Source organism: Xenopus tropicalis, chromosome 5 (genome assembly GCF_000004195.4).
Source record: "Xenopus tropicalis strain Nigerian chromosome 5, UCB_Xtro_10.0, whole genome shotgun sequence".
In the NCBI taxonomy this organism is placed as follows: domain Eukaryota; kingdom Metazoa; phylum Chordata; class Amphibia; order Anura; family Pipidae; genus Xenopus; species Xenopus tropicalis.
In genome coordinates this window covers 85619166-85645433 of record NC_030681.2, presented here as the reverse complement: position 1 = coordinate 85645433, position 26268 = coordinate 85619166, and the positions used below count along the sequence as shown (strand labels likewise).

At 38.8% G+C, this 26268-nt stretch overlaps 1 protein-coding gene across 3 annotated transcripts; it reads right to left on the bottom strand.

Moving 5' to 3' along the window:
- Positions 1-3681: 3681 nt before the first annotated feature.
- On the bottom strand, positions 3682-25195 carry ube2j1 (ubiquitin conjugating enzyme E2 J1). 3 transcript variants are annotated; one of them, XM_012962939.3, is made up of 8 exons: positions 25051-25195; positions 17587-17660; positions 15881-16012; positions 15708-15792; positions 13948-14053; positions 13467-13590; positions 11907-12002; positions 3682-6346 (listed from the first exon to the last, which is right to left on the bottom strand). In XM_012962939.3, the coding sequence occupies exons 1-8, from the start codon at positions 25145-25147 to the stop codon at positions 6077-6079; spliced, it is 984 nt and encodes a 327-aa protein (XP_012818393.1). In that variant the 5' UTR covers positions 25148-25195; the 3' UTR covers positions 3682-6076.
- Between the last annotated feature and the right edge of the window lie 1073 nt (positions 25196-26268).

Here is a 26268-nt window from a genome sequence, read left to right as displayed (position 1 = left end):
ATGTATGCTATTAGCTTTCTGCAGAATAAACAGCATTGTTCCCACCTTCTTGCTGTATGCATCTTCAGGGAGAACAGGAACATTTTGATACAAATGAAGAGATACTGTCTGTATACGAAGTGGCAGGAGGCACAACTGCACCCAGGCCAAACCCCCCATTGAGGTCTACTGGGGACAAAGATCACAGTTACAGTGTGTGTGCAGGGATATGTCCCAAATATGGGAAAGGCCGGGGGCCCCATAGGGAGGTAGTTACAACACTGTATAGTGCATTCAAGTTTAAAAAAGTTTAAAAGTAGAATTACAGGGAAGCGCACATTAAATAAACACTATATAGTGGTAGGTTAATACAAATTTTATGATCTCTCCTTTATCACACACCCAGTGAGTCAGCCTACTCACCAGATATTGATCAGTATTAAGCCAAATAAATAGATGGGTTCATTCAGTCCAACAGGTTTTGCATGGTTATACATCATGCTTCCTCAGGGACAGAATTCATTCAAGTTTTTTTGTTAACTGGTATTATTTCAGTTTTGCAGTGTTTTACTTTTTTTTATTTTATTTACTGCCAGCTCGCCACAGCTCGTACCCTTGTGGTGCTTTATAAATAAAGTTATACTTACATACATACAAGAGCTGACCCCATATGGTACTGACCAATTGACCCACGGTATGGCTTAATGAACTGAGCAGCAGGAAGCAGCCGTCCTTAAAGGGGTGGTTTACCTTTCAGTTAACTTTTAGTATGTTATAGAATGGTCAGTTCTAAGCAACTTTTCAATTGGTCTTCATTATTTATTTATTTTGAATAGTTCTTGAATTATTTGCGCTCTTCTTCTAACTTTTTGCAGTTTTTAAATTGAGGTCACTGACCCCAGCAGCCAAAAAACTATTGCTACAATTGTATTGTTACTTTGTATTAGTTGTTTTTCTATTCAGGCCCTCCCCTATTTACTACGTGGTTGCTAAGGTAATTTGGACCCTAGCAACCAGATAGCTGCTGAAACACCAAACTCAAGAGCTTTTGTACAAAAAAGGAAATAATTAAAAACTACAAATAATAGAAAATGAAGACCATTTGGAAATTGCTTCAGAATATTACTCTCTACATAATATTAAAAGTTAACTCAAATGTGTGCAATTCCTTTAACTAGAAATAATGTTTATTTTGCCTATAGGGGGGCATAGGGTAAAATTCAAGGTTGACCACCCCTTTAAGTATTTCCAGAAGCTGTATTCTATTAGTATACCCCCTCAGTTACCACTCTAATACCTCTCACATTCCCCTTTAACATGATGAGCTGAAACCTCTACAGACCCACAAGAGTTGGATTCCTTGAGCTGACCCTGATAATTTCAGCACACTATGCAGACTGCAACAACGAAAAAGGACAGTTACCCATATAACAAGGCCTCTCCTGGACAGTCTTTAGTCCTGTTACATCTTGCTAATGTAGGCATTCAGGTGACAGTGCTGTAAAACATATTTCAATAAGTAATTTAACAGATTAAGGCTCCATGTAGCATGGTCTGGGCAGATCTTAAGCATGGTCAACAATTGAACAGGAAATTCATTCCAGAAACGTGGACACAACCTGATTTGTGTTTATTCTTTTGCAAACCCACTGATCATACCCACAGTAGTACACCTTTTACATGAGTTTTATAAGAAATGAAGACCAGGCCTTACCAAGAATGCAAAGGAAGCAATATTTTGGATAAAAAACATTGGATCAGCTGATACACAAGCTGCCGATGCATCATGAGTATAAGCTGACCCCAATGTAACAGTCTTTCCAGATCATTCTATATTACTCTGATTGCTTGCATTCTAACACACACTGACAGAAAGCTAGAGCATGGTCAGCATGCTTGCAGAAGTGAATGAGATGAGATTTGCTGGTGTGAATAAAACTGGATGCAGTTTATCCTCTTGTTATACACTAAATATGATCTATTGATAGAGCTCACTATAGCAAAGCAAGCTTCAGGTTGATACAATCACTGCCCTATCAAAGGCAGCATATGTAGAGAAGCCCAGCATTTACCATAAACTAAACACATTTATATTATTGCAGTTTATAGATAGAAGAGGGATTTTCAGCAATGGCTTTTTGGATCACTACCATTTAAACAGGTCCCACCTAGCACATAACAAGGCTTCAAATATAGAAAAATATTGGTGCATCAGCCATTCACCTGCCGTTCCAATAACATCTAGGGTAGCAAAAAAAATATTCATCCTCAAATTTAACTCCAACTGGCCTTCAAGGTCACCACCCATGAAGGCTTTTTATCCATATCATGCTCTAAGTGGCCTTTGGGCTGCTGTCCCCTCAAAAATTCTAGGCTGCATAGTGGGCAAGTCCCACATTGTGGATACCACAAATCTACAGTCATATTATGCAAATATACCCTCTGGATGCTTATTTCCCCATATATCATCTTCTCTGGCATTAGAAGAAAGGAGGTCTCATCTTTATCTGCATAATTATTTTTTTTAATTAAGCATTTTAAAACAGCAAATTCTTCAGCCTTGCCTGATTTGCTCTTCAGCTGGAGGCCTGCAGACAGTGATGTGCGGGGCGAGAAAATCTCAACCCGCACCGAACACTACCCAACCCGGCTCCCTCCCTCCATTTATAGGCCCACGCCCGCCCCACAATCACAAAAGGGGTAGGGCTTTCCGGGCATACGCCCGGAAGAGAGCTGCTGGAAGTGTAAGGTTGTGGCCATGGAGCGCTCAGCCCAAACCTGCCCACAACCCGCATGTGATGTGCTGAGGCCGGCCTGAACCCGCAGGTATTGGACCGGCACGCACATCACTACTGCAGACACAGCCCTGTAGGAGATATTTTGTTGATACAGCCTGCCTCAAATGACTCCTTTCTCTGGCATCATTATTGTCTTATTACCTAACAACCAGTAATATGGAATTGAAATTATATAACGAGACAGCGCTACTTTGTCGTAATACAACAATGCCTTGTAAATAATCAACCTGATATAGATTTATGCTGATAAAGAGAGCTGGCAATCTACAAAACCCCAAACATTCTAGATAATATACTTGCACAAAAAGGCAGCTGAAATGTTAGACAGAACCACCTAGTAATCCTATGATATGATACTGCACATTTGTCAATAAACACACACACAGATGTGCATTCACATAAATACACAAAACTATTTGTAGCCCTGTATATTTATCCTGTCTATTAAGTCATGTAAGTCATGTAAGTCAGTTAACTTTCGGTAAGTTAAAGAATGTCCTATTCTTATTATGTTTTCAGTGGGTCTTCATTACTTTTAATCTTCTTAAAATTAAGTAACCTTCTCTTTCGCCTCTTCCAACCTTCAAATAGGGGTTATTGAACCTGGAAACCAAAAAGCTATTGCTCTGTGGGGCTACAAATTTATTGTTACTTTTTATTCCTTACTGTTTTATTGCGGTCCACTCCTATTCATCTTCCAGACTCTTATTCAAACATCTGCCTGGTTTCTAGGGTCATTTGAACCCTAGTGATCAGATTGCTGCTGAAATGAAACATTTTTGTGTATTCAGTCTGTTACTCTGAATTCTAGAAATCAAGTCCAATTCCACTACCAGTACCCAGTTGATCACAAAAACGATTTATTTACTAATTACTTCTGTCAAAAATAAAGCTCTCAACAATGGACCTTATTTATTGCTTGTATATTTTGTAGAGGACAATAATTTTAGTTCATAACATATAGAGCATACATGTAACAATGTAATACATTTTAAAACATTATCTGTAATTCAAAAAAGCAAGATATACATTTGAAGCTAACAGAAGAATATTGCAGGATGCTGCAAAATGTTCCTACAAAATGCAATGCAAAATAAAAAAATGCCTCACCTTGTTAGCTGGACCCTTATTTAACAAAATAATCCTTTTCAATATGTCTATACACTTTAGTTTTGCTTAGAAAGCATTGAATTTTGTTTAATGGAACACTAACTTTTTCCCTACGGATAATTATGTTAGATATATTCCTTTAGTCAACCTATAAATAACAAATAGAACATTTATTTTACCATGAGTTGTCACATTCAGTAAAACCACAAAGAAACCCATCTAAAACAATTCTTGGTTCAGATTGTCACCAGAATTCTAAAGGTTTAGAACACATCTGAGAGTCTATCGCTTTCCATACATGCTAAGACATCTCTGTGGCAGTAGTGGATCTTTACTGTAACTGGTCATCCATGATGCCTGTCTCTCTCTCTCCAACTTACATGAGCTGATCTAATTGTCTGGCTCCAGTGCAACTCTATCAGATCAAATTGGGAGCATGTGCAGACATGTAGAAAGAGGGTCTCACTCAACAGGACTTTACATCCAGTCCAAACTATTGTGTTTACAGACAAAACCATCCACTCTCAAACAAGAAAAACGCAACTTTTTAATCAGAGTAAGAGATGTTTTTATTTTTTTTAACATATGTATTTACTTTTTGCGTTTATTAAAGGAAAGCTATAATTTACAGTACTTAAAAATAAAAAATAGATAATGTCCCCTTAAAGACCCAAATAACCCAGCTCTTAACATTTTACCTCTACAACCAAAATCAACTTTTTTGTTGTTGTTGTAGTATTTGAAACACGCTTGTTAATCTTCTCTGATGTCTTAGGCCCAAATTAAGTTCCCTTTACCGTTGATGTAGACAACAAGCATACCTTGAAACCATAATTTTTGGGTTGGACACATTTTGAAACCTGCACCAATGATTCAGCTGAATACCTAACTAAACTGTAGCCCTAATTTCCCTATTTCAGTTGGTAAAATAATAAAAAAAATTAAATTTTTTGGTCAAATTGGTCACCTTATTGGTCGCTTGGTAATCTAGTTCAGATTTGGTTCGGCAAAGCACAAAGACACGCTGAATCCAGATTTTGATTTGGGATTCGAACAAATCTCAGTACCTTTTGCAGGATTCAGATTGGCTAATTAGGTGCAACCCTAGTACACTAAGACACTGCAGTAGTTTTTAAAATCTCAATTTTTTTTGTGGGGCAGCTTTCCAGTATGGAATTTAGTTGTTGGCTGACTTACTCTAGTAACCAGGTATTTGAACATGAGAATGAAGTGCCTAAATGATAAACAATGAAATTAAATAAAAACACAGCTATAGGACCTGTTATTCAGAATGCCTGGAACATTGGGTTTTTCGAGAATTGGGATTACCATATCTTGTCTACTAAAAAATCATTTAAAACATTAATTAAAGCCAACAGAATTATTTTGCCTCCAATAAGAATTAATTAAATCTTAGTTGGGATCAAGTACAAGACAAGATTTGTTTTTTAATTAAAATCTATGGGGAAGCTTCTGGATAATGGATTTCTGGATAACAGGGCCAATCCCTATATTATGGTTTCTAGAAACTAGTCAATAGAAATGCAGATGTACAGAAGCATGTGGGTATTTTCATTGTTTGGGAGATACTGGCCTGAAAATGAATAAGGGAAAGATTAGATCCCCTTTTGAGGTATAAAATTATCCAACTTGTTTCAGAGTTTCACACACAGAAAATGTAAAGTTTTAAATACCTTCAACCGTGTACAACTTTTCTTCTTAGGCAAATAAACTAAAATGTAAATAATTGTACTGTGCCTTTGAAGACCACAATTATTAAAGTATTTCTGTGGATCTGATATATTATATAAGTTCTTATGAGTACATATATTAAGTCAGTCCTTACTAAAACAGACTGTTTGTTTTAGTATCCCATACAGTATATTGTGGCGTTGAATTGTTTTTCAATCATATCAGAAAGAGAATTTATTATAAGTTGCACAATATCTGATACATATTTTCATGGACTCTCACTGTGATATACAGAAAAATACCATATACAATGGTTTTTTTCCAGGAAAGATGCTGCTACTTAAACTCTCTTTTAAAGCCACCTTGAGACATATGCAGCCATTCAAACAAATGAAGTAAATACAAGTTGTCACTTCTGTAAACAGTTCTCCACACATACCTGATGCACATGGGATTTAATGTGGCACTCGCTAACGGCTGATGGACAAGACCAAACATTATAGCTCATAGTCAAATATGTAATCATTTGCCAAGTATATTCTACGGAATATAAGAGCAGCCAATGCTAATGTCAGTACAACAATAAGAACTGCTGATCCAGTATTGCTCCCATTAACCGCATGCTGCTGGACCTGAATGAGTCCCGTTGAGGCTGGAATTCTCCTCTGCTGTGCACGGCGCTGACGTGGGCTTCTGGAGACATTTGTACTGGGTGTTGGTGGACTTGTTTCTTGACCAGCAGAGGTTGATGCATCTGCAGCCTCAGTCTAAAATGAGCAAAAACATTTATGGAAAACAATGCAATATATGTCAATACAGTAAAACAGATGAGGGGCATTTTATTTGGCTTAACCAAAATTTTTTAGTGTGCCTTGCATGATCTAAATTATGGAATATCTGAATACTATTTAGGGTTGAATGTATTTTATCCTCAGTATCTCGTTTGGCAGGTATGGCCAAGTAGCAGAATGCCATTGCCCTTCTGACTACCCTGAGACTCCTTTAGAGTAGACAACCAGGCAATATAAAATAGGATGGTCAAGACATAAGATACATCTACACGATTAAATGTATATTTTAAATTGAGTGATCTTTGTTTATTTTAATGGAAAGCAACCACAAAAAGATGTTACTAGTATTAACTACACAACAGGATAGAACTGTACATGATTTACAAAGCAAGGTGTCATTCTGTTTAAAACTTGCAGTACATGAGTGTATGGAGAAAGGGAGAATTTCATGTTATGAGCATAAAAATTTAGAGCAGAAAACTATTTCAGGTTTGAAACAACAGAGGAAACTAGAAGTTAGCACTGATGGAGTTTGGCATAATCTTCATGAAAAGAAAGCAATGCCTTGGCCATTCCACTGAAATATAGAGTTTAATAGTTTCACTGTAATTCCAGTCCTGAATTAAATATTCACTTCAAAGTCATTTCAGTCAAATATTCACCTGACACACTGCCCTCAATACTTTCCTAAATCCAGTAATAAATAATAACCTACTGCTTTATGGTTTACACTGTGCAGTTACAGAAACAAGAATACCTGCTGGTTTTATGTAACACACAGATTAACAAATAATTCTGTAGGGAACAAATAATATACTGTAGAGCAACACTGCACTGCCTTACCAAACAAAAAAAAATAGCAAAGACATCACAGAGCGATTTGAGGTGTACCTTTCAGCCTGACCATAGATTACAAAATCAAAGGCACATATCCCACGAATCTTTAGTACATCAGAGTGCTCAGATTAAAGGAGATAAATGGAGATAAATAGGAAACTGCTGAGATTACCAGTGATAAACCACATCCCTAATAACATATATCTACTTCTACTGGGATTTATAATATAGTACATCATAAAGCTTGCCAAGCTATAGGAAGGAAAAAAAATGAATGCGAATTTTGTTATATTTTTATACAACTGGAAAAATAGCCTTTGTAGCAAATTTATCTTACTACTATGGTACTAGCAAAATTGCTACAAATATAATCTTACTTTATAAAACAAGCTATAATTTCTGAAGTGGGGAATATATGAGCAATTTATGAATATATCACCCTAAATGTAATTTCAGTAGGGATTTTTCAAATGTAGAAGTCCTGGGTAGCAACTATAATAACTAAATGAGCCTTGGGTGAAAAAAGATTGCAAACTCTTGCCTTGACTAAGTTACACCTGTAAAACTGTATTTACCAAAATATATACCCAACTTGCTGCTAGAGGTAGAATACTGACGGTGAACATCAACTACCAGCAATCTGAAAATGATAGGGGTTGTACATCATGTTATAACAGTGTTTCATATACTGTAGACCAGTGCTGTCCAACTTCTATGGTGCCGAGGGCCGGAATTTCTCTAGCATACATGGTGGAGGGCCGCTAATGGAACCCAGTTTTGACCACTCCCCTTTTTGAAACCTCACCCACTTCAAACCACACCTATTTTATCACAGTGGTGGTAGCACAGCAAAATCCCAAATGCTTGGTCCTTACTGTGGGGATATCAACCATCATTCATATGTGAAAGAATTATGTCATATTAAGATATACCCTTAAATTCCTTATGTCTCCTCCTCCCCTGTGGATAGCAGAGCAACCCCCAGTACATAATTACACACCTTAGGGACCATTAATGGCTATTTCCAACTGCTAACAAACTCCCACTACAAACCCCTGCCAGGTTCACCTCCCACAAGCAGCAAAGGGCAAGCAGAGTATGGCACACACAGGAAGCATTCTGCCTTCCCTACCCTGCCTGTGTGTGCCATACTCTGCCTGCCCTACCCTGACTGTGTGTGCCATACTCTGCCTGCCCTACCCTTCCTGTGTGTGCCATACCCTCCCTGACCTATGCTGCCTGTGTGTGCCATACTCTACCTGCCCTATGCTGGCTGTATGTGCCATACTCTGCCTACAGTACCTATGTCTGATGTGTGAAGAAGTGAACAATGGGAGTGATTACAGTCTGAGCCTGAGGTGTGAACACTGCAGGAGGTGAACAATGCAGGTATTAAAAGGTGTGAAAAACACAGGGGATTACATTTTTAAACAATACAGAGGGATTACAGCCTGAATCTGAGGTGAGAACCATGCAGGGGGCCAGTTAATCTCAGTACTGATACCATTTAATGCTTACTCAAAGGTAAGCCATCAAAGCAGCCAGACAGGTGGGGGGCCACACAGAGGGGGTCATGCGGCCCGCGGGCCGCCAGTTGGACAGCACTGCTGTAGACTGTCCAGAGGGGGGAGTTAAGGTAAGAAGAGGAAAGAATGCTCAGGTACTTTTTTTAATAGTGCTCCTTATCTGTATTTACAGTTCTATTTACTTGCAGATAAGCAAATCCTAAAGGCACTGGCTTACACTGTGCCCTATTCTGAAGGCAAGGAAAGTGGTAAACCCATATGGGGGTCCAAATCGTCTCTATTGTTTCACTGATTATAACCATTTTTGAAACTATGACTGGGTGGATGATAAAATATTTTTTCTATATGTGTAACACCCTTAAGGGTGACCCTGATGAAAATGTGGAACCAAAATAAGCCTGAAGCTTATGACCCTAAAATGCACAGTTAAAATTACAATTTACAGGAGAGACGAGTATTGTAGGTCCATTTGAACTGACTAAGCACTGTAATGATGATTGTGTTAAGTTGCTGTTAAAGGTATTCCCCCATTTAAGCAGTCCTGTAAAAAGCAAAGCCTGCTTGCTGCAGCAGATGGTCTGATGTTATTAGACGTGTTTTTGTCTTTACCAACCCTCAGGCCCACCACTGCTCAAATAAACAAATAAATAAAGTGCAGCTTATCTAGGATTTGAGCACAATTTATCACTGAATTTAGATTGCATTTACCAAAGTCTAGTGGCAGCTGCCTTGGCTCAGAACCAGAGTCCATCCACTACCATAATGGATGTGTTATATAAATACCAATGCACAGAGAATTAGGGAAATGCCAAATTAATGCTTTCAATTATAGAAGTGTTACATAAGAGAAAACCTCATTAAATTCCTATTTCAATTTCTAATGACACTTCTTTGACTAATTCACTGCCAATGGCGTAGAAACTACTATTTTATTTCTGAACCAGTTCTTAAGACACAATGCTGGATACCCTGGCCCCATTAATTACTTTCTATGACTTACACACAATGAAGAAAAATATATACTCCACACAATGAAGAAAAAAAATTACTAGTATTTAACCAAAATAATGAAAATAATGACACATTCACAACCGCGTCATTCTAATGTTTTTTGTAGGGATGCACCAAATCTAGGATTCGGTTCGTGATTTAGCCAAGATTCGGATACATACGAATCCCACTCCTGGTCGAAACAAACCTGAGTCCTAAAAATCACGTGACTTTTTGTCACGTAAACACGGAAGTTGTAAATTTTTTACCGCACGTGCCCGACATTCAGATTTGGTTTAGTATTCTGCTGAATCCTTTACGAAGGTTCCGGGGGTTGGCCGAATCAGAAAAAGTGGATTCGGTGCATCCCTAGTTTTTTTGTCAAATTCCAGATGTACTTTCCCAAGGTTCTTTATCAGTTTTTGCTTATTTGTCCTATGCTTGTACAGGCCAGTGTTTTTTTACATTGTTGCCCTATATCAACAGGAATATAAATCACCAACATATTCTGCAATCTTTACTGTTCTATACAACAGAACATAAATAATAGTGGAGGATTAATTAAGATGTGAAGCAGAACAAAGAAGTGATGCTGCAAAATAGGTTAATACTGTTGGACAACCTGTTTTAGTCTGCTAACATATGTTTAAGCCCATAACATGGAACGACAGTGTGTGATATACTGATAGAGGGTACACAGATGGTTAGAAAATTAATCAATTAAGAAATTAAGAAAATTGATAGCAATGGAAACTGAAAAAGACAGAATACAGATAAGTTATTTAATATGTATAAACTTTATGACTTTACATGGAAAGACTAAAGGTCCCCATACACGGTAAGATCCGCTCGCTTGGCGAGATCGCCAAGCGAGCGGATCTTCCCCCGATATCCCCACCTACGGGTGAGCGATATCGGGGAGCTTGAAGTTAAAAAAAATAAATAATCCGATCGTTTGGCCCTGGCCAGATAAGCTGCCGAGTCGGTCCAAGGGGCCGATATCGGCAGCTTCTATCGGCCCGTGTATGGGGGCCTTTACTCATGAGGGCAAGGTTGCTAAATGTGTGTAGCTTTGACTGATTTGGCAGTAATCATATTATCTGACAATCAGACAAATGATTGGAGCATACAAGGGACCCATCCACCACAGATCACATGCATAGTCTGATACTGCCCTTTGCTAATATGATTTTCCAGGCTCTTTCTCATCATTACCTGAATGGGTCCTAGTCAAATATCAGTCTGGGTGCGGATCCATAGTTAGCAAATATTGTCTGTTCATGGATAGGCACCTTACGGACTGATTTTAGTGTTATCTGTTCGAATCATGGAACAAGCTTAGAGAAGGTACAGCAGAGTAAAAAATGTGTTGCAAGTAACATTAAAGGAACAGTAACACCAAAAAAATTAAAGTGTATAAAAGTAATTACAATATAATGTACTGTTGCCCTGCATTGCTACTACTGGTGTGTTTGCCTCAGAAAGACTACTATAGTTTATATAAATAAGCTGCTGTGTAGCCATGGGGGCAGCCATTCAAGCTGGAAAAAAGGAGAAAATGCACAGGTTACATAGCAGATAACTAGTAGATAAGCCCCATATAATGGGGGTTTATCTGTTATCTGCTAATTAACCTGTGCCTTTTCTCCTTTGAATGGCTGCCCCCATGGCTACACAGCAGCTTATTTATATAAACTATAGTAGTCTTTCTGAGGCAAACACACCAGTAGTAGCAATGCAGGGCTACTGTACATAATATTGTAATTACTTTTATACACTTTCATTTTTTGGTGTTACTGTTCCTTTAAGGGCTCTGGCACACTTCTGCGATTTCACTGAAATCGCGCCGCCGCGTATGCCATACCACCGGCGATTTACATTTTCGCCGGTGGGATGGCATTTCGGGGAGATTAGTCGCCCGCGAACAGGGAGATTTGTCGCGGGCGACCAATCTCCCCGTGTGCCAGAGCCCTAAAGAAGAAAACCTGGTGCAATTTTCAGGAAATGGACTTGCCATTCAGTATTTTAATGTGTAAGTTGCAGAAATAAAGGTGACTTTATTTTTGTGTCCTCTGCATTTGCCCTAACGTTATCTATTTAAAATTATTTCTCTAAAGAATTACATCCTTATCAGAAATAATTCATGACAAAGGATGTGCAGATACAGAATGGCTCATACAAACCTCATGATGTGTGTGAGCATTTGGTTCCATTGTCTCTGGTGACTGATTAGGGGGATTTTCAGCACCTTGAGCACTCCCAGGTGGGTTCACTTCTGCCTAATTTTAAAAAACAAAAAGCATGTTTAAATATATTACAAATGTTAGTTTGTGCAAAAAGGAAAGTACCCTCCCTGAACTACGGCCACAAAGTGGGAATCATGGAATTGTCAAGAATGTTATTGTATGATGTAGTAGCACCCTTGTCAGCAATGATGGGAATGGCTTAAATAGTCAATTAGAAATAATTTTTGGTAGTTTTATGCACTTGTCAACGCTTCCATTTAAAAGAATTCTACAAACCCATTTTCAAAATATTTGGCACATTATGTAAAATGTAAATAAAAATAAAACAGGGTGCAAATCATTTAAGCCCTATATTTAATTTCTACGAAGGCAACATGTCAAATGTTGAAACTGAGAAATGTTATTGTTTTCTGAAAAATATTTGCTCATTTTGAATTTAATGCCAGCAACAAATTTTAAAAAAAGTTGGGACAGGGCAACAAAAGACTGGAAAAATTGTGTAAAGCTGAAAAAGAGTGTATCTCAGAGAGACTGGGTCTCTCAGAAGTAAAGATGGGGACAGGTACACACAGGTACACTCTGTGAAACACTGTGCCAGCATATACTGCAACAATTTAAGAACATTCTTAAAGTAAAATGACAAAGAATTTTGGGATTGCATTTCACAGTACATAATATTATTAAAAGATAGGATATCCGTGACTACTGGGCCCTCGGCACCACTGCATTAGAGTAGAAAAGCCAGCAAATGTGGTGGTATGGGACATTAGCGCACATTGCATGGGTAGCAGAACATCTGGGAAGCCACCATAAATGCTAAAAGATATACAACGTATACAGGTTTGGGAGTAACACATGCTGCCATCCAATCTCTTTTTCAGGAAAGGATCTACCACAAACAGCATGTTTTACAATAGCATTGTTCCATAGTAAGAGAGTATGCCTGCTAAACTGGCCTGCCTGCAGTCCAGACTTGTCACCCATTAAAAATATTTGGCCTTTTAAACAAGAAAAGGGACAAAGGAGACCCTAAACAGCTGAGCAGCTAAAAGCCTATATCAGGAAAGAATTGTACAACATTTCACTTTCAAAACTACAGCAAGTGGTCTTCTCAGTTCCCAAACAGTTATGGAGTGTTGTTAAATAAAGAGGTGATACAAAACAGTGGCAGGCCCAGATTTGTGGCGGTGCCACAAAGGCCTGTACCTGGGGAGGCACTGGAGCCAATGCAATTGTTTCAATAAGGTAACTTTATTTTAACAAGCCTGGATTGGAGTAAGCCTTTTGTATGCCTGCCAATTATCTCAATATGAGAACAGTTTTTTCAAATGAAACCAACAAATATTCATTGGAATATGTGTAAAGGTTCAAACAGAACACCAATTCCACACCCTGTAAACAGCTACCAACATGCATCACCATGAACAAGGCTACATAGCTTATAAACTTCAGGAGCTACAGCATATGTAGTCTTACACTGACTCCTTTATTATTTACCTTAAAACTGATTTGTCTGGCAAGCTCTCTGGCCTCCACATCAGCCTGGCTGGAGCTGGAGCTAAGAGGAAGTAGAGTACACTTCATGTTAACCCCACATACTTCACAGAAGTAGTCTTGAGATCTGTTGGATATAGACAAAATTGACAACATGTCAAGAAACAATATTTGATTTCAAAACCAACTCTGGCAGTAATGAAGCAGTTTACTCATAGGCCTAAAACTTGTATAACATGTTAGAGTATCATGATAAAGTATTTAATATAATCTTTGCAAGGTTTTATATTTTAAATGTCACCACACTCCATAGGAACTAGTTTCAACAAGACTGGAACATTTCCTGATGTATATAAACATTTGACTTCAAAGCAAAATAAATGAATTTCCAGCTCTGAACAATTTATGGCAAAAGTCAGATCACTACTCATTTATAGGACGATGCTTGCATTGAGATTATTTAACTGAAAGCAATTGCAATTACCTTTTGGCAAGAGCTTTTCTTTCCTCGGGTGTGTAATCCAGGGAACCTATGGCACCTTCTCCTTTTGTAGGCATAAATCCAATTATGGCTAACAAAGCAGTTCTTACTGAAATGGAAGAGAGGTAGGAACAACTTGTAAACCTACATATAGTGCATGCATGCCCAAAACTGCACTTCACTGCCATGTGCTTAAATGACCAACAACTCCACATTCTTGTATAGAAGATAATCAGGGCAAAGATATTCCCTCTGCATAATGGACTTTTGCTTATCAGTAAGCCAAAACAGCCACAACATAGCATGAAGTGAGGGGAATGTTTATAGGTTATTATTAGTCTGCGCTAGGGATGCCTGGTAAAGTAAGAAAAAAAGAAAGCAATTAAGTTCCCTGGCCTAACATATAGGCACAACCCAGTGAATCTGCCGTTTCTTTTCCTTTAATTGTATCACAGAAAAGTGTGAAAACAAAATAAAAGTTTATACTCAAAATAGCTAAATAAAAAATATGCATTTTTAAAATTAACCAAGAGGCATAATATATTTTTCGCACAAATTCTATTTACTTTCGTCATGTTAAAAAGAAGTGTATACTTAAGATGAGATGTATACTTCCCATTTAAAAAGGTGATAAAATTATGATAAAAGGTAACCCATCTAGTGCCTCTTGTAATTTCTATTAATTTCAGAAATTCTATAACATGGTTTGGCAACCTACTGCTTTCCCAATGTTGTTCTACACATTCTAGTTGAAGGGTGCAGGGAGTTTCAACAATCTAAACAGTCTAACAGTAGTTTGTACTACCTCAGATCTGTTTTGATAGTCTGTGCCTGTGCCAGTCTCTGCCAAAGAAAAGACCTGTCTGCTTATAAGGGCTCTGGCACACGGGGAGATTAGTCGCCCGCGGCAAAACTCCCTGTTCGCGGGCGACTAATCTCCTCGAGTTGCCTTCCCCCTGCCATTCCACCGGCGAACATGTAAGTCGCCGGCGGGATGGCAGACGCGGCGGCGCGATTTCGTGCAAATCGCCGAAAAAGACTCGCGGCAGGGAGAAGGCAACTCGGGGAGATTAGTCGCACGCGAACAGGGAGTTTTGCCGCGGGCGACTAATCCCCCCGTGTGCCAGAGCCCTAAAGAGCAAGATTTAAAAATAATCTGCATCATAGTACAGCTGTGCCCTTTAAGGGCTGTGACAGACAGGGAGATTAGTTGCTGTGCGACAAATCTCCCTTGTCACGGGCGAATAATCTCCCTGAAATGCTAGAATGTAAATCACCGGTGGGATGGCATACGCGGTGCGGCGATTTGCCGAAATCGTCGAAGTTGCATTGAGAGGAAATTTAGCTGATTTCGGTGCCGCATATGCCATCCCACCGTCGATTTACATTCTAGCCGGTGGGATGGCATTTCAGGGAGATTAGTCGCCCGCGACAAGGGAGATTTTTCGCATGGCAACTAATCTCCCCGTATGTCACAGCCTAAAGGAATACTGTCATGGGGAAACATGTTTTTTTCAAAACGCATCAGTTTAAAGTAGTTCTAATGTGTAGCGGTGGCTCCTTCTGAAGGCTCAGACTCAGGCACGATACACTGAGATGGCTGCCAATATTTCACCACTATTACAAGTAAAAAAAAAAAAAATAAGTAAAAAAAAAACAAAAACATTTGTTAGTTCAAGAATAGTAAATAGTACAATTTACAAATAAAAGTACACCATAAAAATCATGTCAGTATCCCTTTAATATCCGAATAATATACTCACTACTCCAGGAAGGCTGCCATGTTTCAGGGTGATGGCCAGAGATGCTCAGACAGATTTTCTTGCCCACCTCAAACCTTCCATTTGCCTGCCAAAATGAAAATAAATGAGAGACTGACTTCATGGCATATGCATTGCATGCTCATGGCAAACAGCTGGCAGAACTGTGCAATTACCGTTAGTAAAATAATGCTTGGAGGCTTCATAGGATACTCTGGTGGCAGGACAATTCTACCATGGTAAACGCCTCCATCAAAGTCTGAGTCAGGGGGTCCTCTGACTGTAAAGTGCCATTCAAAAAGATTATCCTGCATAAAGGGGGGAAAATAATCATCCTTAAATACAGTATTTCAAAACTAGCCATAACTTTTTTTAACCACTTATGTGCCACAGGTCATAGAATCTGCACTGCTGGTACTCAACTTACAGTGCCCCAAACACAAATATTTAAACAATAACAAAAAGAACAACTGCAACAATGACCTAGACTGCCAATGTCTAAATCATACAAGTCTCTGTGTACATACTACTGGAAGTTAATGTTGCCTTTAAAGGGGATCTAATCCCAAAACAAATATAGATTTTTACTTACACAGACTTCTTATTTGAGTACTTTTGCAATTTACATGTATTTTTCTTAGATAGCAGCAGAATTAGACTGCTAATACCAAGATTTAATTTTAACAGCTCTCTTTGAAGTTCAGAGTGTCAGCAACCCTAACTGTCTATGCATTTTGCATGCATCAGTTAATAATGAGGTTGCTAATTCTATGTTGTGTCAAAAGCATGGTAGCAGTCTAAAACAGCAAATGTGTCAGAAAATAGTGAATTAATATGAATTGCAAAGGTGTTCAAGTTAAGCACACTAATGGGATTATTTATCAATTTTTGTGTTTGTGAATTCAAATAACCTTGCATATCAAATGGTTGCATATTCGATCAAACAAAAAAACTCAAATATGACAAATTTTACACGTTCACAAGCTCTAAAAAAAAAGTTTTAAGATATGGCTTGAATTTGCCTATGACAACTCCCATTGACTTATATAAAAAGTTGCAAGCTACATATCAAATTTTTACATTTGAGTTACATTTCTAGCTTTAAGCGCAAAAAAAACTTAAATCGAGAAAAAAGAAATTAACAACCATTGATAAATCACCCCCTAAGTTTCCAAAAATGAATTTTTGGGTTTAAACTAGGGATGTACCGAATCCACTTTTTTGGATTTGGCCGAAGCTCCAACCCCTTCATAAAGGATACCGAACTGAATCTGAATACTAATTAGCAAATGCTAATTAGGTTTTGGTAGGATTAAATCTGGGAAAAATGACAACAATTTTCAACTTCCGTGTTTACGTGACAAATAGTCATGTGATTTTAAGGATTCAGATTTGGTTCGACCAGAGGCATGGATTCAGACAAATCTGAAACCTGCCAAAAAAGGCAGAATCTTTGCCGAATCCCAAACCGAATCCTGGATTCGGTGCATCCCTAGTTTAAACCCTTTTAAGCATGTGGGTATAATGTATTATTTGCATAGAACCCTCTTTCTTTCAGTAGGAGTCGCCAAAATGTTTGCCTCAGAAGAGGCATTTTCAAAAAATTTACCATTAAGTGGTCACTTACTAGTGATGTTTTACTTTTCCTGCTTAAGAAAAGTGAGGCTATATTGCAGCCAATACTGATACTGTATTTATAAATCTAATAATGCACAGAAGGAATGCTCAAAATAATTTTTACAGTTTATGCAATAGAAATAAATGGAACATATCCTATTAAAAAGTACTGTTTATGTAATAAGCAATAAGTTTGCATAGGAGCACCTCCAGTTGTATTCATTTGGTTGTGGTGTTCTGCTAAGAATCATTTTAAAGACAGTACCTCTAGTGGCTGAGCATGGTAGTGATCTGTTGGGTCTCTCAGTTCAGCAGCTTCTTTCATCAGCCGTTTCACTGCTGCAAATTTGAAAACATTCTGAAAAGTTAATCAAATGATATATCGTACTTCGTAAAGATATTTACCATTTTTACTAGAGTTCAGTATTGCTCAATCCCTTTTAATTTGCAGTCTAGTAACACTGCAGATGAGTTAGAAAAAAAGACACACCCATCAAGTTCAATCTATTTGCCTAAGGGAAACCTGCTTAAATGCTAGTTGATACAGAAAAAGACAAAAGGTATTTCCTCATTTTTTAAAGGCTTCCATTATTTCTTGAAACTATCTAATATAACTGCTGAAACAACAGCACTGAGGAAACAGGAAAAGGTGATGTACCGTGTTAGCCAGTCAAAACTGTTTACAGGGTAACCCTTTTGAAATAAAAAATAACAAAAGTGGTATAAAGGTGATACCTTTATTGGCTAACTAAGCTGAGCTTGAAAAATGAACTAAAATGTTCTGAAAGCTTGCTATGGTTATCTTAGTTAGTCAATAAAGGTATCACCTTTATACCACTTCTGTTATTTTTTATTTCAAAAGGGTTACCCTGTAAACAGCACTGAGGAAAGAATTCCAAAACTTTTTAGTCCTCGTAAAAAAAAAAACACTTTTCACATCTTTAGATGGAACCTCCTTTTCTCTAATCATAATGGATGACCTGGTGAATAAAGCATCTAAGAGTTTATTGTGGGGTGCCCTTGTAAAGTAATACAATGTAATTATATCCCCATTAAGCACCTCCTGTCCAGCTTGAACAACCCCAGCTTAGCCAACCTTTTCTCAAAATTGAGACCTTCCATTCCCTTATATCAATTTATTAGCTCTTATTATTTCTTATTGCATAATACTCATCATAAATATTTTTTTCAGGATTAAATACTAAAACTGCAATGCATATTATATTCTGTTTAATATTTAATATGCATTAAAGGGCAAAAAAAAAAGGGTACACAAAAAGTATGTGTACCAAGCTGCATGATCTACGGCCTGCATTTCCAACTCCTTTTGGTGAATAAAACATCTTGGATGGATAATTTCTAGTGTGAAAATTTGTGTTAAAAGCAGTACAGTTGAATGCCTGAAAGGTCCCTTTTACTTTAATTTACTTTTACTAACTGAAATAATATTTGTATAAATAATTTGGGCTACTTTTACTTGTTCATGGTGCTGATGCCATAAGTACTGGCTTTCTAGGCTAAATCTAAGAAATCTAAATCCACTACGGGAAACCTGCTCAATTTTAGCAGTCAAAAAACAGTAGAGGTTAAGATTTTTTCTACAGTATGTCCTTTCGGTAAATACTGTAGTTCCAGAATGTTTTTGTAAATGGCTAATAGTAACAAATGTACCCAGCATTCTACACAAGCTTTGCTAAGAATACTGATGACCATTAAACCAAAACAGGATAGTTCTTTGTCTGACAAAATATACTGTCAGTGACCTGTGCAACATAAATATTATTTGCTTATCATCTCCTTGTAACTAAGTTTAATAACAGCAATGTATAAGGTTTGTTCTTAGAATGTATCATTCCTATTTGTCAGGTGGTAAAACAGTAAGGGCCAAAGTAGGTTTGCAAATGTTACCTTAAATATCACTGGAAAGTCCCTTAGATACAAAATAACACCTGGTTTGTGGTTATCTTTGTGATGAAGTCACTGGTTTGGAACTAAACCTTTCGGAGATAAATATGATTTTTACCAGAGTACTTTATTACACTGCAGTACTGTAGCACAAAATAGCAGAGTACAAGCATGACTATAGAACAGAATGCATTAGATTTATTTCACTTTGTATTATTTCTTCAAATATGTATTGGGTTCTTAGGCCGCAATTTTAATCTCCAGTCATTGGCACAATTGTAGGGGTCACAAACAACAATCAGGACCAGTAGTGGCATAACTGTTTATTAGCTGACCCAAAGAATGCAGGCAGCCCAGATGCTGCTGTAATGTGTAGTACTGCTATGAAGGTTGTACCAACTGCTTGCAGTTTCAGCATTGTGCATTACTTATTGTTGTCAACCTCTCTAAACATTACTTTTCTTGTAGCCTACCACAATATTTCTATTGTATTACTGGCCTCAAAAGCCACTAAAGTTTTTTAGGTGCTAATCATTTTCTTTTTTAAAAAAGGTCATTTTCACTACAAAGAATCACGCTACAGCAGTTCCTATACCATAACTACCATTGGTGATACTACTTTTAATCTCAGATGAAAGCAGGTGGCTAGAGGATTATGGTTTTGATACGCTGATCCGAAAGTTCCACCTGCATAAGAGCAAACAGTGTACTCTTTACCATATCTGTTTCATATATGACAAGAGAAAAAGCACAGCTTCCATAAGCTTTTCACCTCTATAACTCTAGATTTACAGTCAATTACATATTATAATCAACAGAAGGAAATTAATCCCTTATTGCAGGTGACGAATAATTACTAAATACCATAAAAACAGTTAGTGACTCAAAAATCAGTCACTAAGGCACATATAGTGAGTTTATGCACTCTTCCAGCTATAAGACTACCCTGTACAGATGATAAGCCCACAGGAAAATTGCGTAGAAGAAACACAACCTAAAGCAATAGCCAAGACGTGCATTTGCATCTGTACTTGCTAGGCACAATTAAACAAAATTCTGATTTTTGTAGGCAGAATGTGAGGGAAAGTTATATGGTCTTCACTTCCCCAGTCTTTCTGTGTCCGGCTTCAAAGTGGAAAATACATTTACCCTGGTATCTTATATGCCCCCTGTGGTACGTTCGCCTTTCATGCAATACAGTTCTGTCCAACTTCTGTGGTGCAGAAGGCCGGAATTTCTCCAGCATGCATAGTGGAGGGCCACTAATGGAAGCCAGTTTGGACCATTCCCCCTTTTTAAACCGCACCCACAAGAGCTTTTAAGACCATGTCCACATTAATGGTGGTAGCGTAGCAAAAATCCAAATGCTTGGTGCTCACTGCGGAGATATCAACCATCATTCATATGTGAAAGAATTATATTATGTCATATCAAGACACACCCTTAAATCCATATGCTTCCTCCTCCTTCCCTGTGGATAGCACAGCAACCCCCAGCACATAATTACACACATTAGGGACCATTTTATTGCTATTTCCAAATGATAACAAACCCCTGCCAGGTTCACCGGCAGCATAGGGCAGGCATAGTAGGGCACACACAGGCAGCATAGGGCAGGCAGAGTATGGCACACACAGGCAGCATAGAGCAGGCAGAATACTGTCTATGTGTGCCATACTCTGCCTGTACGATGCTGCCTGTGTGTGCCATACACAGGCAGTACATACAGTGACACAATGCTGGCACTGCTTCTACAGTCTGTCTGAGGTATGAAGAAGTGAACAATGTCTGAGCCTGAGGTGTGAACAATGTCTGAGCCTGAGGTGTGAACAATGCAGGGGGTGAACAATGTAGAGATTAAAAGGTGTGAACACTACAGGGGATTACATATTTAAACAATACAGGGGGATTACAGCCTGAATCTGAGTTGTGAATCCTGCAGTTAATCTCAATACTGATACCATTTAAATCTTACACAAAGGTAAACCATCAAAGCAGTCAGATAGGTGGGGGCCACATAGAGGGGGGTTGCGGGCCGCTAGTTGAACAGCACTGATAGAAACTGCCTTTCAGAAATGTGTCATACACTGGGAGTACTGGAATCAACGGTATATGATCTGTTTCTCTCCCCACTTATATGTGGCAACATTGGACAAATGACAGCTTTCTAATCTTACAACTTCTGGTGTTTTCTCACAGACACCGTCATATTAGAGCTGTTCTATTCCCACAAGTGACCTTGTACCTGAATAGTTTCCATCATGTTATGTGAAAAAATAATTTTCCATTATATGATCAACAATATGCAGTAGGTGTAGCTTTAGCTATGTTTGAAAAACATAAAGGCACCATACCCACAAAATATGTATATCCCATATACCTCTCCTGCCATAGACTAGCTAAAAGACAAGCAAGATATGAATAGGTTATCCAAAGAAAGGAAACAATGGCAAGGAGAGGTGATTTCACTGGCAGTGCAAACATGTTAGGCACCCCCAGTGAGTTTAATAGCTATTGTAAAAGAAACAAACTGCACTGAACCAGGGGAGATTAGCATAGCACCACCATCTTACTTACATTTCCCAAGCATGCTTTACACAGACTTAAGGTGGCCATACACGTGGCGATCTGACGATGTTTCGTACGACCATCGGTCGCACGAAACATAGTTACATAGTTACATATAGTTACATAGTTACATAGGGTTGAAAAAAGACCTGTGTCCATCAAGTTCAACCCATCCAAGTAAACCCAGCACACCTAACCCACACCTACCAATCTATACACTCACATACATAAACTATAAATACAACCACTAGTACTAACTGTAGATATTAGTATCACAATAGCCTTGGATATTCTGATTGATCAAGAACTCATCCAGGCCCCTCTTAAAGGCATTAACAGAATCTGCCATTACCACATCACTAGGAAGGGCATTCCATAACCTCACTGCCCTCACCGTGAAAAACCACCTACGCTGCTTCAAATGGAAACTCCTTTCCTCTAATCTAAAGGGGTGACCTCTGGTGCGTTGATTGTTTTTATGGGAAAAAAGAACATCCCCCAACTGCCTATAATCCCCTCTAATGTACTTGTACAGAGTAATCATGTCCCCTCGCAAGCGCCTCTTTTCCAGAGAAAACAACCCCAACCTCGACAGTCTAACCTCATAGTTTAAATCTTCCATCCCCTTAACCAGTTTAGTTGCACGTCTCTGCACTCTCTCCAGCTCATTAATATCCTTCTTAAGGACTGGAGCCCAAAACTGCACTGCATACTCAAGGTGAGGCCTTACCAGGGACCTATAAAGGGGCAAAATTATGTTCTCATCCCTTGAGTCAATGCCCTTTTTTATACAAGACAGCACTTTATTTGCTTTAGTAGCCGCAGAATGACACTGCCTGGCATTAGACAACTTGTTATCAACAAAAACCCCTAGATCCTTCTCCATTAAGGATACCCCCAACACACTACCATTCAGTAGATAGTTTGCGTTTATATTATTTCTACCAAAGTGCATAACTTTGCACTTATCAACATTGAACCTCATTTTCCAGTTTGCTGCCCAGTTATCTAATTTTGTCAAATCGCTCTGCAAAGCGGCAGCATCCTGCATGGAACTTATAGTTTTGCACAATTTAGTGTCATCAGCAAAAATAGAAACAATACTGTCTATGCCCACCTCCAGGTCATTAATAAACAAGTTAAACAGCAAAGGCCCAAGGACTGACCCCTGCGGTACTCCACTAACCACACTGGTCCAATTAGAAAATGTTCCATTTACAACCACTCTTTGTACTCTATCCTTCAGCCAGTTCTCTATCCAATTACAAATATTATGTTCTAGGCCAATATTCCTTAATTTGATCATTAACCTTCTGTGAGGTACTGTATCAAACGCTTTAGCAAAGTCCAAGTAGATGACATCAACTGCCATTCCAGCATCAAGGTTCCTACTCACCTCCTCATAAAAGGCAACTAAATTAGTCTGGCAAGATCTGTTACGCATAAAACCATGCTGGCACAAACTAATAGTATTGTGAACTGCAATGTATTCAAGTACCCTATCTCTTATTACCCCTTCCAAAAGTTTTCCTACTACTGATGTCAGACTAACAGGCCTATAGTTCTTAGGCTGAGAACGGGATCCCTTTTTAAATAACGGCACCACATTAGCAATCCGCCAGTCTCTTGGCACCATGCCAGACCTCAATGAATCCTGAAAAATTAAGTGAAGAGGTTTGGCAATCACAGCGCTCAGCTCATTTAATACCCTGGGATGAATCCCATCCGGCCCTGGACCTTTGTTTACCTTTACATGTTCAAGTCTCTTTTGAATTTCCTCCCGAGTGACCCATGCGTCAGTAGCTAAATTACTAGAACTGGGCATATTACAAGGGAAGCCTTCATTATCTGGCTCCTCAGATGTATAGACAGATGAAAAATAAGAGTTCAAAATTTCAGCTTTTTCCCCGTTTTCATCAACCAACGTACCCCCCCGTGATAATAAAGTTCCCACCCCTTCTTGCTTCATTTTTTTACTATTCACATAATTAAAAAATAATTTTGGATTCTTTTTACTCCTAGCTACAATATCCCTTTCCATCTCTATTTTAGCTTGCCTGATAGCTTTTTTGCATGCTTTATTTGCTTCCTTGTACCTGATGAAAGTTTCCGCTGTCCCAGCTAACTTGAATGCCCTAAAAGCACGTTTTTTCTTACCAACCTCGACAATAAGATCCGCCACACACCATTCAGGGCTGAATCGGCAGGTAACGAGGTAGAAACAATAGGATTTCTACCTCCTTCTGCCGATTCAGCTCTGAAGGGAGAATTTTGGTCAGGCGCCTTCTATGGCGCCCGATCAAAATTTTCAAACTTGTCCGATCGGCGAGTCGTCCGATATCGGCAGCTTCCTGCGATATCGGTCGACTCGCCGACATGCCATACACGCACCGATTATCGTACGAAACGAGGTTTCGTACGATAATATCGGTGCGTGTATGGCCACCTTTAGACACGTGTGCAGTATAGTGAATTTAATTAATTCGTTTATTATTTATTATTTTGGAAATCATAACAGTTAAAGCCACACAAATGTCCCTAGTATATGTAACTATGCTTTATAAATCCTCCACTTATCATAATGAGCTGCTGCCAATGCACCATTCACAATACTGTTCCCCAGAATTAGTCTTTCAACACAAAAATGAAAACTCTGAAAAGTAAGCAATTTATTTTACTTTGGGGCAGGGCTCCTTTTAGGTCCAGTGCTACCCTAATGAAGGACCCGAGTCTGCCCCTACTCCCCCCATTGGTGCCTGCCAAGTAGCAAATCACCCCCCAGTGGCTTTAGTTGTACTCATTATTATCCTTTTTATATAGTACTGACGCATTTCCACAGCTCTTTACAGAGATTATACTGTACATCCTTCACACGAATCCCTGCCCCAGTGTAGCTTACACCCAAGGTTCCTATCACATTCTCACACACTATGAAAACATTAAGAGCCACTTAACACCGGCAACCTTTCAATGGACAGGAATGATATATACCCTAAGAACTGCCACGGGATCCATGGTACAGCACACCGCTGTTTGGTAGGTACAAAGATAATAACACCTGAGGTAGGACACACAGTCCTGCATCCTAGTACAAACCAGAAAGCTCCCGTATCCCTCTTAGAACAACTCGCAGCTATATATCTCCCAACATTAACTCGACAGCAGCAGAGCTGTAACACAGTAACACAGCATGGATATATGCCACAACTCAGTCTACCCCCAGTCGTAGCACTCCAGGCTCCAAGCTTTTACTTACCAGGGCTTTTTAGGTTGTACCGACCCTCCATGTTTAGATGACAGCGGCCTTGTTCCGCGGGCACGCCCACAGAGGTCAGCTGCTGTGACGTAACCATGCCAGCCACGTCAGGAGCCGCTTTGGGGGCGTGGAAATGCTAAAGCTTCAGTAGTTTCAAGGCGAGGCTACACGCTTGGCGGTACTAGAAAGCGGAAGGATGAAGTGGGAGAGTGTTGTGTGGAGGGATATGCTTCGCGTACTTTTAGCGAATAAATTAGTACGTGTTAGCATAATGTAGAGAATAGCAGTTCAATTCTCTTCTTATTAACGAGGCTGGCGTGGCTTTATTTTACTTCAAATAAATACAGAAGAAAGGTTTTTGTGCGAAGAAGAGTAGATTACATTTTTGTTGAAAAATTCCCCTGGGAATGGCCGCGTTAGTTACGTTACTTCCGTGTGGTGTTATGCACCTGGTGGTATTGTAAGAATTAGCAATTGGTCTTCATTGTTTATGGTTTCTAAATCACTTATTAATTTATTTTGTAAGGTTTGGAATTTTAACTTAAATGGCTGCAAGGTTATCAAACTGTGCAGCATGTTGGAAGTTACAACTAAACATGAATAATAAAGTGCTTGAATAGAAATATAGCTGATAAAAATAACATTTCAGCCTTTCAGTTGATCTGCATTTTTGTCAGTAGCCAAGACACAAGAAAGCCAGAAAGAGGCAGAATGAAAAGGAGTAATAATCCGAAAACCATTTTATAGTTACATAGGGTTGACCAGTTACAGCGCTGCAGAATATGTTGGTGCTTTAAAAATACATTTTAATAATAAGTTCAACCCTTCCAAGTAAACCCAGCACACACAACCTATACTTACCAATCTATACTATCACATACATAAACTATATATATACAACCACTAATACTAACTGTAGATATCAGTATCACAATAGCCTTGGATATTCTGATTGTTCAAGAACTCATCCAGGCCCCTCTTAGGCATTAACAGAATCTGCCATTACCACATCACTAGGAAGGGCATTCCCCAACCTCACTGCCCTCACCGTGAAAAACCACTTACGCTGCTTCAAATGGAAGCTCTGTTCCTCTAATCTAAAGGGGTAATCTCTGGTGCGTTGATTGTTTTTATGGGAAAAAGACCACCCCCTATCTGCCTATAATCCCCTCTAATGTACTTGTACAGAGTAATCATGTCCCCTCGCAAGCGCCTTTT